This window comes from Urocitellus parryii, chromosome 6 (genome assembly GCF_045843805.1).
Source record: "Urocitellus parryii isolate mUroPar1 chromosome 6, mUroPar1.hap1, whole genome shotgun sequence".
NCBI lineage: Eukaryota > Metazoa > Chordata > Mammalia > Rodentia > Sciuridae > Urocitellus > Urocitellus parryii.
In genome coordinates this window covers 88809439-88825605 of record NC_135536.1, presented here as the reverse complement: position 1 = coordinate 88825605, position 16167 = coordinate 88809439, and the positions used below count along the sequence as shown (strand labels likewise).

At 37.3% G+C, this 16167-nt stretch overlaps 1 protein-coding gene and 1 pseudogene across 1 annotated transcript in view; one reads left to right on the top strand and one right to left on the bottom strand.

Annotated features, from left to right (window-relative positions):
* The window catches only part of Rtf1 (RTF1 homolog, Paf1/RNA polymerase II complex component), a 62131-nt gene that overhangs the window by 29311 nt on the left and 16653 nt on the right, over nucleotides 1-16167 (bottom strand). Inside the window, exon 2 of the mRNA XM_026391550.2 lies at nucleotides 13797-13907. Coding sequence (XP_026247335.1) covers nucleotides 13797-13907 — 111 coding nt within the window. The remainder of the gene's footprint in view (nucleotides 1-13796; nucleotides 13908-16167) is intronic.
* On the top strand, nucleotides 131-1387 carry LOC113183577 (translin-associated protein X pseudogene; annotated as a pseudogene).

Below are 16167 nucleotides of genomic sequence, written 5' to 3'. Positions count from 1 at the left end.
CTGAAATAGGAACTTTATGGAGAATAAAAAGCTGAACAATTCAAGAGAATTAAGACTATTTGACTTTCAAAAAAATGATTCCAAGAATCTCTACAACTTTGAACCCACTCCCAAATATACACTTTATATGATGAAAGATACACTTTTAGGACAGTTGGCCACTCAGGTGGCTGCCTCAACTGGTACTGAGCTGCGCTCTGCAGCCTCCAGTTTCTGTATGTCTCAGCAAAGGTCACCCAATGTGAGCAGCAAAGAAGAATGGAGAGGTTTCAGAAGAAGAAACACAACAACTTCCCTGTATAACCAAAGGGAGGGGAAGGATGTTAGTTCACCTTCACCCATGATGCTGGCCTTCAAGTAATTTCAGCAGGAATTGGATGTAAGGCATGACAAACATGAGAGACTTGTGAAACTTGGTTGGGATATAACTGTTGAACATAAGAGGACGATTGTTCTCCTCCATAGGATTACAAGTGCTCCTGATAATGGAAGACATATTGATTAAATCCTAAATTATATTAGATGGTATCACACAAAAAATATGACAGGTAGCCCAAGAGCTATCAGGAGATCAGTTCCACTTAGCTGTCACTCAGGACTGTAGGAATATGTGCTATCTCTTTCCAACACTTCATGAAAACATAATCATTAGACAGTATGGATGAAATTATTAAACAATTGGTTTTTACAACAGAGGATAATGGGAAAGAAAACAAGACTCCCTCCCTCTGATGCACAGGATATGTCACTTGGAGACTTAAGTCACCCATTTATTACCTTCTGGGAGTGGCTGGTTTAACTGGAGAGTTGAAGCAAATGTGTATTAACAGTGTGGGGAATGGGGACTCAACGCTCCCTTTGGGCTGAGAATACAGCTCAGTTGGGAAAATGCTTGCCTTGAATGCACAAGGCCCTGGGGTGGGTTCCCAGCACACACACAAAAAGAAAGAAAGAGAGAAAAAGAGAGAGAAAGAGAAAGAAAGAAAGAAAGAAAGAAAGAAAGAAAGAAAGAAAGAAAGAAAGAAAGAAAGAAAGAAACAAACAAACAAACAAACCACCCTCCCTTTGAAGTGAAATTGTTTTTTAAGCCAGGTTTAGGATGGGTTTTCCTTCATTGGCAAACATTCAATATTACAAGGTCTTTAAGAAGCTGTATACCATAAAACAAGGTCTGGTCAAAGTTGAGATTGCTTCTTATGTTCTGAAAAGTCCAGGATTCAGAGATCCCAAGCACATGCTGGAAGATGTGCTCCCAGTTAAAACAGAAATGATTGTTCAGGAAGAGGGCATTTCCTATAACAACATCACTGGCTATCATCTGGAGATAGATGAGTTTGTAAGACAGTTACTCAGCATTTCATTTGAATTTATTGCAGCATTTACATAGAAACATTCAGTTGTATTTCTCTTAAATTGTATACAAGCTGTACATGAAATTATCAAATGAATTAATTCTTTTTTTGGGGGGGTACTGGGGGTTGATCTCAGGGTCACTCAACCACTGAGCCATCTCCCCAGCCCTTTTTTATGTTTTATTTACAGACAGGGTGTCTCACTGAGTTGCTTAGTGCCTTGCTTTTGCTGAGGCTGGCTTTGAACTCAAGATCTTCCTGCCTCAGCCTCCCTAGCCTCTGGGACTACAAACATGTGCCACTGCACCTGGTCAATCAATTCTTTTTATTCACAGAAGTGTGCATATACAAGTGTTTGTATATATGCCTATTTGAGGAGTTTTGCTGGTTAACCTTTATCATTTATCTGTGTTATGTGAACATACTTCAAACTTAGCTTTCTCCTATAACATATTTAATTTATTTTGTATGAATTTTGGAGTAATAATTTTTAATGGAAGCAATTTCAGTTGGTGATTTTTGTTACATATAGAAAAGATTTCTTAATTAAACTTCTGGACCTAAGCTTCCTGTCTAAATTTCTTGGCAATGTATTGTACACCCCCAGAATTGACTTAATCCATAGAACAAGAATTGAAAATTAACTATCAATACTTGTAATCCCAGCAGCTCTGGAGGTTGAGAAAGGAGGATCGAAAGTTCAAAGCCAGCTTCAACAATTTAGCAAGGCCCTAAGCAACTTATTGAGACCCTGTCTCAAAATAGAAAATAAAAAGGGCTAAGATGTAAGTCAGTGGTCAAGCTCTGAAGGGGAATTGGAGCTAACATTTTAATGTTTTTACTGGTAAAGTTGAGTTGAATTATGTACTTGTATATAACTGAAAGATTTTAGTATTAATTATTTAGCAGTATTTCCCCCCTTACCATTTTTATTAGGCATGATTGAAGGCTTTCCTATTCTAGCATCTTGAAATTTTGAAATACTAAGTTAATCCAAACCTTTATAGTAGGTCTGGAGTATTTATAAAGTTGCCAAAAAATTGTATGAGGTAGAATTCAGCAATAAGACAACTGGCCATACAATTAAGAGTAACAGTCTTTAGCACTCTTTAGAAATGAACTTGCCTACTAAAACTAGCTAGAGATTATTACTTACAATATGAAGCTGACTTGAGCATGACAGACAGTACTTACTGGATGACAGATAGTCCCAAACAAATTGACTTTTTAAAAATATATTTTTAGTTGTAGATGGACATGAGAGCTTAATTTATTTTTTAACTTTACTTTTATGTGGTGCTGAGGATTGAACCCAGTGCTTCACACATGCTAGGCAAGTGCACTGAGCTACAGCCCCAGTCCCCAAATCAATTGATTTTGTGAGTTTTGAGAATCTAGATTTTTACTTTTGGAAAGATTACTTCTGTCTGTAAGAGTTCATTCTTGGACAATGTAACTTTTAAAAAATATTACCTAAAGGAAAACAAAACACAGACATGTCTGATACATTAGGTTTGTTGTGGTGAGGGTGGGTGGGTCTCCCTACACTGAGGTATACTGCTGAATGATAATTAATTCCATTATATATTTTTTGTTACTTTTACCACTTGAATTTAAATTTAAATGTTAAAAGTAAAATAATAATAAATCAGTGAATGTTTTATAGATGTTTAAAACAAGTCTTTTGAATAAAATATTAAAATACTTTTTTAAAAAGAAAGAATTTTAAAAAGTTTGTTTTTTATAACTATTAGTTATAAATTTCTTAGTAATGGAATTTCTTAGTAATAGAACATTTAGATAAAACATAAAATCGAATTAATGTAGTTTCTGTTGCAACAGAAAAACAAAGATGGGGCTGGGGAGGTGGCTCAAGTGGTAGCACGCTTGCCTGGCATGCGTGCGGCCGGGATTCGATCCTCAGCACCACATACAAACAAAGATGTTGTGTCCGCCAAATACTAAAAATAAATAAATAAATAAATAAATATTAAAAAGAAAAGAAAAGAAAAACAAAGATACTAACTTTATGGCAAGATAAACAAGTGAGAGAAAACAGCTTCTCGTGTTTTCTGAGGTAGAGATTGCATTAACTGCTAAGGGCTGGTATGTCAGGGTTTCAGTACATAGAGAATGAAAGGCGGGGAAAGAAGCTTGTGCCCAGGAGAAAACTGCAAAATGCACTGAGAAAGGTTAAGAGCCACTTTTGGACACGGATGGTAGTACTGGCAATAACTCTAAGAAAGCAGAAAGTAAAGTAGATCATTAAGTATATGTGTGTATATCTTTTTTATATATACATATGTGCTCTTTTTTAATATTTTAGTTGTTGATGGGCTTTATTCTATTCATTCATTTATATGTAGTACTGAGAATTGAACAAGCGATATTATACTGAGCCACAACACATTATCTAAAAAAATGTGTGTATCTCTTACTTAAATGTATGCTGCTAAGGATGTACCTGGCATGTGTAGGCCCTGGGTTCAATCTTTAGCACCACATGTACATAAATAAATAAAAGATAAAAAAATCCATTGACAACTAAAAAATGTGTGTAACTCTTACTTAAATGTATGATGCTAAGGATGTAACTCAGTGGGAGAGCTCTTTCTTGCCTGGCATGTGCTAGGCTCTGGGTTCAATTCCTAGTACTATATTAAACCATATCTCCTTTGATATGTTATTTATTATTTATTATTTCTTGTACTAGGGGATTGAACCCAGGGATGCTTTAGCACTGAGCTACATTCCCAGTCTTTAATTCTTTATTTTGAGACGGTCTTGATAAGCTGCTGGTCTTAAACTTGCATCAGTCTCCCTAGTAGCTGGGATTATAGGCATATAACACCATACCCAGCACTTCTCCTGATTTACAATAATTTTTGGTGAAAAATACTTTCTATGTTAAAAAAGTACAGTTTTTGCTCCTATTGTAATGGGATGATAAATTAACCTCCTTGGGTTGGGATTGTGGCTCTGTGGTAGAGCACTTGCCTGGCATGTGTAGGTCCTGGGTTCAATCCTAAACATCACATGTACATAAATAAATAAAGGATTAAAAAAAAAAAACCCATTGGCAACTAAAAAAAAAAATCTTTAAATAAATAAATAAATAAACTTCCTATTTCATAGTAGTTAAGATCAGAAGAAAATTTATTTGGGGCCTTTTCTTGGACTGGGGAGACATAGGCATAGGAGCTATTCTTAAGAACCAGAGTCTATCCCAGAGGTTTGGGAGACTGAGGCAGGAAGATCGAGAATTCAAAGCCAACCTCAACAACAGCTAAGCTAAACAACTCAGTGAAACCCAGTCTCTAAATTAAATAGGGCTGGGGATTTGATTCAGTGGTTGAGTGCCCCTGAGTTCAATCCCCAGCACCCCCCTCCCTGAAAAAAAAGAACCACAGTCTGAATCCCAGCTGCTTAGGAGGCTGAGACAGGAGGCATGAGTTCAAACCCAGCCTCAGCAATTTAGTGAGGCCCTAAGCAACTCAGCAAGACTCTGTCTCTAAAATATAAAAAAGGTCTGAAAATGTGGCTTGTGGTTAAGTGTCCCTGAGTTCAATCCCCAGTACCAAAAAAGGTAGGGGTGTAGCATAGGTGTAGCATAGTGGTAAAGTGCTCCTGGGTTCAATTACTAGTATCAAAACAAACAAAACAAATAAACAAAGCCACAGTCTTTGTTTACCTTGATAAAATATTGTAAAAAGGGTGTTATTTTAATCTTTTGATTCTAGTTTTAATTTAGTTATTTTAATTGTTATGCTCATAATACAGATATTACTAGAGTCAATAATGTATTAGATATCTTCAACATTGGTTCTTTTACAAGAAATAGTACAACCATATACATGATACTCAGTATTTGTTTCTTGGTTATAAAAATGGCCATGACCCACCTTTTCCAAACAGAGTATGGAACTTCTACCCAATAGGAATATGAAGAGGTTGAGAGCAAAAGGTTGAGCTATCAGGGTCACATGTATGTCAGAGTGGCTAGGTTTATTTTTGTCTACAGGTTTGGGTTTCTCATATGCAATACAGCCAAACTCTGTGGAGTCCCTAGGGGGTAAAAAAAAAAAAAAGTGTTTATGAGAGCAAAAACAACCTAAATGTGAAGTTATACAAGTAAATCCAATTTAGGAGGTGCTAGGAAGCTATCTGGCTTCCTTATCAACTACCCTCTGTCTGCTTCAATCTGCCACAGCCTCATCTTAGCAACTGTCACTCATTTGCAGTCTACAATGTTTATCCCTTGCAAGGGAGGGAGAAAAAGCAAAGGTTAAAAATAGAAGAAAAATGCTGTCATTTAAAAGGAGCTAATCCTGAATGTGAGAAGAGTATTTGTTTATTTTTCTTATGGCAATTTTCAAAAATAGTAAGGTGACAAAGTTGTCTTACCTCCCATGAAGCTGACTGGGGGTTGGGAGGGAGGTGTATGAAGTCAAATGCAGACAATCTAAATTCCAATCTAAATTCTACTAATTCTCCAATATGTGGTAATGTTTTAGGGGCATTATAATGTAGATGACTTTACTTTTAAAAATAGAATTTTAGGGCTGCATTTGTGGCTCAGCTTTAGAGGCCCTGGGTTCCATCCTCAGCCCCACATAAGAAAATAAATAAAGGTATTGTGCCCAACTACAACTAAAAAATAAATATTAAAAAAAAAAAGAAGAAGAATTTTAGCCAGGTGTGGCAGCACACAACTATAACCCCAACTACTCTGGAGGCTGAGGCAGGAGGATCATTTGAGCCTGGAAGTCTGGAGATAGCCTAGGCAATGTGTTAAAATATTGTTAAAATGTTGTTAAAATAACAACAACTTTTAAAAAAATTTCTGAGGTTGGGGATGGAGTCAATGGTACAGCGCTTGCCTATCATGTACAAGGACTTAGGTTCTATGCCTAGCACTGCAAAAGTAAAAAAAAAAAAAAAAAAATTAAATCTGTATTTCTACTACCCAAAGACAATGATCACTTGCAATGTGGAGGTGAGTCTTATCATTCTTTTTTTTTTTTTTTTAAGAGAGAGAGAGAGAGAGAGAATTTTATTATTTATTTTTTAGTTTTTGGCGGACACAACATCTTTGTTTGTATGTGGTGCTGAGGATCGAACGTGGGCCGCACGCATGCCAGGCGAGCGTGCTACCGCTTGAGCCACATCCCCAGCCCAGAGTCTTATTATTCTTATATAATTCCAAGAAAGAGACTCAAATCGGTCCCAATAATTATTCATAGATTATTTTTCTCCTTGGAGAATAGATCACAGTTATAATATTTTACATTTACATTTTTTCCTAATATTTTATTTTTAGTTATAGGTGGACACAATATAGCACTCTACCTCTGAGCCACAACCCTAGCCCCTACATTTACTTTTGTAAACCAGAAATTCCAGAATGTTTTTGGTCTAATCACATATTTTAAATATTTCCCCAATACCTCTTCTAAGAGCACAAAGTCTTGCAAAACCTATTCTGGTGACTCTAAGACAGTGGGAAAGACTGGAGTTGTAACTCAGTGGTAGAGCGCTTCCCTAGCATGTGTGAACAGGGTTCAATCCTCAGCATCACTTAAAAATAAACAATTAAAATAAAAGGAATTGCGTCCATCTACAACTAAGAGGAACAAAACTACAACAAAAAGACAGAGGGAAAATGATTTCTTTCATTGTCAGAGTGTGTAGTTAATGGAGTCTAAAGAGTAAAGAACAGAATTAAATGAATGCTCATGTGCTCTCTCCATCCAGGAGGGAATAGAGGAAATGTGGGCTGTACTGAAAGGCAAGCTCAGATGTAACCTTTTAAGGTGAGAATAGAGTACCCTACTGGTCTGCATCTGAACTCCAGGTACAGAGGCCAGAGCATCCCCCAAAAGAGCTGCTCAAAAACAACTTGGGAAAGGGTATCAGACACATTGACATTCTGCTTTCCTAAGCATAAATGTATGCAAGCTTCATAGACAAGTATTAAGTAAATATGCAGGGAGGAAAGCCTAAAAAAGAACCTGGAATATGTTTTCTTATCTAGTAAATTGTAACAGATTGGCTGTTTTACCCTCACTGTTGTAACAGATATTCTAATGGACAGTAATTATCTAATAATACAGGTAGGTGTGTGCTACAAAACTCTGTGCCACCCTGAGTGTGGGGGGATGTTACAAAGCAGTTCCCATTCTAGGAAGTTGCTGTCTTTCCTGGCATTCAGATAAAAGATGGGATGGAACATGGGATGAAAGTGGTTGGCTTGGGGTGAGGGGGTGGGAATAGGAAAGACAGTGGAATGATTGGGACATAACTTCCCTATGGTGACATATGAAATACACCACCAGTGAAACTCCACCTATGTACAACCATAAAAATGGGATCCTCATTAGAATAAGTTATAATCCACGTATGCATAATATGTGAAAACACTCTCCTGTCATGTATATCTAAAAAAAATAAAAACTTTGGACTTGGGTGGCATTGAGATCCTGAGTACAATGAGCATCCTGGAGGAAGAAAAACAAAAAACTTCAAGATTTATATCTAAAGGGCAAGGAATACCCATATTCCTAGGTCTTAGAAGAGTAGAAATCATTTCTACGCAGTTACTCTGAATTGAATTTATATGTGAAATGAGCCAGGTGCAGTGTCACATACCTGTAAACCCAGCTACTAAGAAGAGGCAAGAGGCTCACAAGTTCAAGACCAGCCTCACCAACTTAACAAGGCCCTAGTAACTCAGTGAGACCCTGACTCAAAATAAAACAAACAAACAAACAAAAGGGTAGGAGATGTAGCTCAGTGGTAGAGCACCCCTGGGTTAAATCCCAGGCATCAAAAGATAAACAAACAAACAACAAAAAAGAAGACATAACAAAGAAATGTAAATTACACTCCCCTTGAGAAAGTGTCAGAATTGGTTGTAAACAAATTTGAGCAAATGGTCCGTGAAAATCACTCCATTATTTCAAATTCTTGTGTTGAGATTTTTTTTTTTTAGAATTTTTTAATATTTATTTTTTAGTTTTCAGCAGACACAACATCTTTGTCTGTATGTCGTGTTGAGGATTGAACCCGGGCCGCACGCATGCCAGGCGAGCGCACTACCGCTTGAGCCACATCCCCAGCCCTCTAAATAAATTTATAAGTAAAACTAGAATCTTTCTCAGTGTTCTACTTTTTTCTATCAATAAATATAATTGAGTCAGCAAGAGATTACACAGTGTGAATAGCAGCAAAAGTCAATCAAACTGGGAGAGCCTGAAAGATCAGATAAAGTATAAGAAAGAGAAGGAAGAGGCTTCAGAAAAGAAACAAGGTGGAAAAAAATGAAACACAGGAATAGCAAGAAGAAATCAGTCTTTGAAGAAGCAGGTAGAGACACAACAGAAACGGGGAAGGCTGAGAAATGTTCTAAGAAAGAAGAAACAGGTGTGACAAGTGGTGCACTACAGGGTTGAAACAAATCCTTTTATTTATCAAAAATATTGAAAACAAGACTATATGGGAAGCTTTTAAAATAATTCTTGCTTAGACAGAGGGCACTCCAGCAGTTTCTTCACTTTGACTAATGTAGTTATTATATTCAGTTCTGAACGACAAAAAAGTTGGTTTTTTTTTTTGTTTTTGCGGGGGCATCCAAAGTACCTTTTACTCTTATGTAGCTGGCAGCTATCTATTTCTATATGCTCCAGCTCATCATTATCACCTTTCACCATAGAGGCAGAATTCATAGTTTTCCAGGCTTGATCCATGTAGACTCTACATTATAAAAAGAACTTGGGGCTGGGGTTGTGGCTCAGCAGTAGAGTGCTCGCCTTGCACGTGCGAAACCCTGGGTTCTATCCTCAGCACCACATACAAAAATAAACAAGTAAAATAAAGATGTTGTGTCCAACTAAAAAATAAATGTTTAAAAAAATAAATAAAATAAATAAAAAGAAAAAGAACCTTGAGGGCTGGAGAGAGAGCTCAGTTGGTAGAGTGCATGCACAAGGCCCTGGGTTCAATCCCCAGCACCATAAATAAATAAATAAACAAACAAACAAATAAATAAATTAATTAATTAAAAAGAACCTTGTTTATTTTTACCCATGCTTCAAGAATCACCGATTTACTCAAAATAATATACACAACCATATTCTCTGTCATTAAATGTTGGGGGTTTTGCCCCCTTCAAAGATCCTATACATGAAACATCTAGTTATTCTCTCATTAACTGGACTTTATACTTAATGTTCAATGCCATACGTACATTTTTTTTCTGTATAGGAAACTTTCATAGTTTCTGTTTCCCCTCCTCCCATCAATTCGCTAGCTATCATCTTGCTCTAAAATTTCTACATAGAACTATCCCATTAACCTTTTAACTAGTTGGCCAATTTTCTGTCCTAGCAAATCTGAGGGGGCAACATAATTCTTAATATTCATGGCTCACTAATGTCAAACATAAAGATGGCATACTTAAAAAAACTCCAGAATAGCTTCTGGTACAAGCAAGCTCCATCTGACTGACAATGGTCACTTCAAAAACCAATTTTCTAAAATAATTTATAGGTAATAAAGATAAAAAAAAAAAACAAAGCAGAAATGAGACAACACAGTATACTAACTTCAGTACGTATTTTTCCCCCAAGACAGACGTCTGAATATTTGTTATGAAAGAGGAAAAAAGGCAAGAACCGATAGCTCAAATTTCATATTCTAAGGATCTTTCAAAAGTCCCCTATCCGACCTAAAAAGCCTACAGAATCCATAACCTGGAGTTAATATTACTGAGTTTCGTAGTGGAAGATTAGTAAGATTGTTTTTTTTAAAAAGATTCTTTTAAGTTCTTTTTCTTTCTTATGGTGCTGAGGATGAAACCTAGGGGCTCTTACATACCAGGCAAACAGTCTACCACTAAGCCACATCCCTGGCCCTTTTTTTTTTTTGGGGGGGGGGAGGTTCTTTGGATTAAACCCAGGGTCTTGCACATGCTAGGCAAGTGCTCTACCAGTAAGATACATCCCCCAGCCCTTTTTATTATATTTTGAGACAAGGTCTCCCCTAAGTTGCTCAGGGTAGACTCAAACTCTTTGACTCTCCTACCTCAGCCTCTCAAGCAGCTGGGATTACAGGTGTGTGCTATTACACCCAGACTAAATTATTTTCTTTAATTGTCCAAAACAATGAAATATTTGCTCTAACTCTGAAGTGCTCTATGCTACCAATAAGCTAGTAGTAGCCAGAGTCAGAGAGAGATGATCTTTCAGAATGGTCACAATATAGAGGTTCTATTCCTAAGGTAGGGCAGAGTAGAACTACAATAAAATGTAGGCCTAGAGGCAGAAGAGCTAAGAACCTTTCAGGGGCAAAGTCACTTACATTTATGTAGCCAGTCTGTCAGCCTTTTAAACACATTAACAACTGAGAAGTAATCTAGGGTGAAGACTTTCTGTCTTAGGTAGCTGGAAGCAACAGGGGAAACTCTAAACTTATTTTATTATTTTTAAAAATATTTTTTAGTTGTAGGTAGACACAATACCTTTATTTTATTTTTATGTGGTGCTGAGGATCGAACCCAGTGCCTCACACATGCTAGGCCAGTGTTCTACCACTGAGCTACACGTGAATTACAGTGGTGCACGCCTGTAATTCAAACACCTTAGGAAGCTGAAACAAGAGGATCGCGAGTTCAAAGCCAGCCTCAGCAAAAGAGAGGTGCTAAGCAACTCAGTGAGACCCTGTCTCTAAATAAAATACAAAAATAGGGCTGGGATGTGGCTTAGTGGTTGAGTTTCGTAGTGGAAGATTAGCAGGTTTTTTTTTTTTTTTAAAAAACATTATTTTAAATTCTTTTTTTTTCTTATGATGCTGAGCATGAAACCTAGGAGCTCAATCCCCAGTACAAAAAAAAAAAAAAAAAAGATACAGGGGCTGGGCGTGGTGACACACACCTATTATCCCAGCACCTCAGGAAGCTGAGGCAAGAGGATCAGGAGTTCAAAGCCAGCCTCAGGAATTTAATGAGGCCCAAATTTAGTGAGACCCTGCTTCAAATAATAAAGTGCTGGGGATGTGGCTCAGTGGTTGAGTGCCCTGAGTTCGATCCTGGTACCCGCACCCCCCAAAAAAGATTAAAGGGAAAGCCAGGATTGGTGGCACATGCCTCTAGTCCCAGCTACTTGGAAGGCTGAAGCAGGAAGAATGATTGAGCCCAGTCTAAGGCTCTATCTGAAAACTCAGAGAAAAGGAATCCCAACAGTACTGCATACTTAGTTAGGACTCTGACCCAACAATAGGAATGTGGAGAATGAAAGAGTTCCAAGGATATTTCTACTGCTCATATTAAGGAACTGTAAAGACCACAAATTCAATACAGGGTATTCTAGACATAGCAAAGATTAAAAATTAATAGAATATAGAAGGAAAGAAGAGCCACAGCAATTAACTTCTGAACGTGAAAATTAGAAGTAGTTTCAGGAACAGTTGGAGAGAAAATTTCAAGATTTTCCTGTATTGATACAAATATAAACATGAATGCAAATTAAAAATCAATTTCCTATGTAAAAATATTTATTTTGAATAATAAAAATTTAATGACAAAAAAGATTTTCCTATATTATCTCTGTATTTTAAAAAAAGAAAACAGAAAGTCAAACAATAAAACAAATTACTTCATAGACCCTACTGCTTTTCTAATATGTTGGGTTATTTTATTAATTTGAAGGAATTACAGGTCCTCCACTGAAAATAAGCAAAAGAATAAACATTCCCTAATCCTTACTATAAAAAGCCATTTTAGCAAATTATTTAATAAGACTAAGAGAATATCATTATAGTCAACCAGAATGCAAATATTCCCAATCTACATATTCAGGGCACTGGTAAATACTGTTTATCTATTAATTGTATTTCATGATATTAAATAAACATTTTTACTGTTAAAAATATTCTCCTAGTCTAGGTGGGAGTGCTGGCACACACCTGCAATCCCAGGAACTCAGAAGGCTGAGGCAGGAAGATCACAAGTTTCAGGCCAGCCTCAACAACTTAGCAAGGCCCTGTCTCAAAAAATACAAAGGGGATTGGGGCTGTAGCTCAGTGGCAGAGCGTTTGCCTAGGATGCGTGAGGCACTGGGTTTGATCCTTACAACCACAAAAAAAAAAGGCACGCTGTCCACCTACAACTATAACTAACTAACCAACCAAATAAATAAATAAATAAATAAAAGGGCTGGGAATGTTGCTCAGTGATTGAATGTCCCTGGGTTCCAATTCCAATACCAAAAAAATATTTATTATCCTAGCCTACCTTGGTGGCTCACACCTGTAATCCCAGCTACTCAGGAGGCTCACAAGTTTGAGGCCAGCCTGAGCAATTTACTGAGACCCTATCTCAAAATAAAATTTTAAGAAGTGGAGATATACCTAAGAAATAGAGCACCTGCTTAGCAGGTGTGAGGCTCTGGGTTCAATCTGCAGTACCAAATAAATATATATTTATTTACAGTAAAAGACAAAAAGACTGCCTGGTAAAAGATAAATAGAAATGGTATAAATCTCTCTCTAGGAAATTACTAAGAGGGAAAAAAGTACTTTAAATCAAACTAGGAACATGTTTGAAGTGTTTCAACACGTTTCTCCTCACAGTGCCTTCCATTTGGATTCTGAATCTTTGAGGGTCTTGTTTTATTGGAGGGCAATTTGAGAAGGTCACATTGATTTAGACAAGGAATCATTAAATTTTCCTTTTTTAAAAGTTAACATCAGGGGCTGGGGTTGTGGCTCAGTGGTAAAGCACTTGCCTTGCATGCGTGAGGCCCTGGGTTCGATCCTCAGTACCACATAAAAATAAATAAATAAAACAAAGGTATTGTGTCCAACTACAACTAAAAAATAAATTAAAAAAAAAAGTTAACATCATCATCCTGAGGGATATCAAATCAATCTTCACAAAGAAATCTTTACATCTCACTACAGTATTTCTCATTAAAATATGGCATTCTTGATAGAATTTCTTTTCTTGAATGAAAGTAGGATTTAAAAGATAATCCCCCAACCCCACAAAAAAAGAAAGAGAAAGAAATAAATAAGGAAAAAAGAAAAGATGACAACTAGTTTTGGTCCTTATTTTGCAATAAAGCTAGAAAGAGATGAAACAATAGCAAGGAATGTCTTACAAAGGTACCTGCTTGGCAACTAGAAATATGATGAATATATGACAATTCAGAGCTTTCCTTACACAATTTTCTTTCCCTAACAAGTTTTTGAGGATCTTAGGCTATTAGGTCTTCTTTCTTTCTTTCTTTTTCAGGTAAATGTTTACATTGTGGCTTGGTTAAATCAAGCTAATTAACATAGTCATGAGGCTATTAGGTCTTAATTTAAGGAAACAAGGCCATGGGATTCACCAACTCAGAGACCCTCAAATATCCACCAGTCCCACAGGCCTAAGTCCTCAACACCCACCTCATCATCACTGTCGGATGTCTCTGAGTCTGAAGATGCTGCAGGTTGACTCACAGGCGGCTCCTTCTCCTCAGAGTCACTGCGCTTCCGTTTTGCCAGGGACAAAAGCTCCTAATAAGGCAGAAATAGTCACATCAGTTTTGTTCAACAGAGAGAGAATAATAAAATGGCCGGGCATGGCAGCATTTGCCTGTAATCCCAATGACTCTGGAGGCTGAGGCAAGAGGATCGAAGTTCAAAGCCAGCTTCAGCAACTTAGTGAGGCCCTAAGCAACTTAGAGAAACCCTGTCTCAAAATAAAAAATTTAAAAAAGGCTGTGAATGTGGCTCAGTGGTTGAGTGCTCTCTGGGTTCAATCCCCAGTACCAAATAAATAAATAGCCCACATTCCCTGAATCTCTTCTACATCTTTGTGCTTTCCACTGAAGGACATCATCATAAGGACTTTTAACATACAAATGGACTGAATGCCAGTATTCCTAGGTGCTGAAGAAATATTTTCAAAATCTGCCCACTCCTTCTTCATGGGAAAAGTATATCTGAAATAGAAAACTGAATTAGAAGCTACTCCAAACTGTCACTGATTTCTCTCTAAACTACAGAAGTATTGATTTTCAGGGACTGATAATAACTGTTTACAAAGGTAGTTTGCTTGCTGTTTACCTGGAATACAGCTAATACTCCAAAGATCCTTTGTATTATATTTCATGTATAATTGGTGTTTGTGAAGCTGTTGTGAAAAAGCTTAACGTTAGATGCAACGGCATATGTCTGTTATCACAGCCATTCAAGAGGTTGACAAATTCATAGCCAGCCTCGAAACTTAGCAAGGCCCTGACTCAAGATAAAAAATAAAGGGACTACAGTGTTAGGGGCTGGGGTTGTGGCTCAGCGGTATAGTGCTCGCCTAGCATGTGCGAGGCCCTGGGTTCGGTCCTCAGCACCACACATAAATAAAGGTATTGTGTGCAACTACAACTAAAAAATAAATAAATACATTCTCAAAACTGTACATAAATAAAAATAAAGGCCCATTGACAACTAAAAAATATTTAAAAAATAAAAATAAAAAAGGGCTAGTAATGTAGCTCTATGGTAAAATATGTCAGGATTCAATTGAGAGAGAGAGAGAGAGAGAGAGAGAGAGAGAGAGAGAGAGAGAGAGAGAGAGAAAGAAGGAAGGAAAAGAGAAGAAAAGATAGGAGGGAGGGAGGGAAGAAAGAAAGAAAGAGCCCACAAACTGTACATTTATGAGGTCATTTTATATTCTGAATGCTTAAACCATAAAAAAAAGTATATACTTCTGTCCAGTCATGGTGGAACTATAATTCCAGTGACTCTGAAGGCTAAGGCAGGAGGATCTCAAATTCAAGGATAGCCTCAACAACTTAGTTAAATCCTATTTCAAAATTGAAAACAACAACAACAACAACAAAAAATTAAAAAGGTTAAGGATGAAGATGTAGCTTTGTGGCAGAGCACCCCTGGGTTCAATCCATAGTACAAAAAATACACATTCATTCATTCATTCTCTCTCTCTCATATTCTCTCTCTTCTCTCTCTCTCTCTCTCTCTCTCTCTCTCTCTCTCTCTCTCTCTCTCTCTCTCTCTCTCGTATGTGGGGGGGGGAGAGACTGGTGAGGAGGGAGAGAGAAAAAGAGGGAGATTTGTATATTTCTGCTTAATCTAGGGCTTAACAATGAACACTAGGTGTGCTATCCATTATGTCAGAATCCTAATTTGACAACCCCAACACTCCACTTCACTACTTCTGCTTTGTCCTGGTGGCTTAAAGTGTGATTAGAAGGGAAGTGCCAGAGAGAAAGCCATGGCTACAACCAGAATCTGCTTTACCACATGGCTTCCCTGTCTCATTACTTTTCCCCTACTTACTTCTGTGACTCAAAAATGCAAAACAGGGTTACTAGCCCTGCTCTCTGCTAATACCAATACCAGCCCACACTTAACACTATTCTTACTATATGTCAAGCACTTTTCTCAGCATCTGTTATTTACTATTCACAACAATATTGATAAATATTGTCACCATCCCCGTTTAAAGATAAAAAAGCAGTGGTGACGCACTCCTGGAATCCCAATGACCCAGGAAGCTTAGACAGGAGGATCAAAAGTTCAAGTCTTGGGGCTGGGGATGTGGCTCAAGCTGTAGTGCGCTCGCCAGGCATGCGTGCGGCCCGGGTTCGATCCTCAGCACCACATACAAACAAAGATGTTGTGTCCGCCGAAAACTAAAAAATATATATTAAAAAAAAATTCTCTCTCTCTCTCTCTTAAAAAAAAAAAAAAAAAAAAAAAAAAGTTCAAGTCCTGACTGGGAAATTTAGCAAAACCTTGTCACAAAATAAAATAT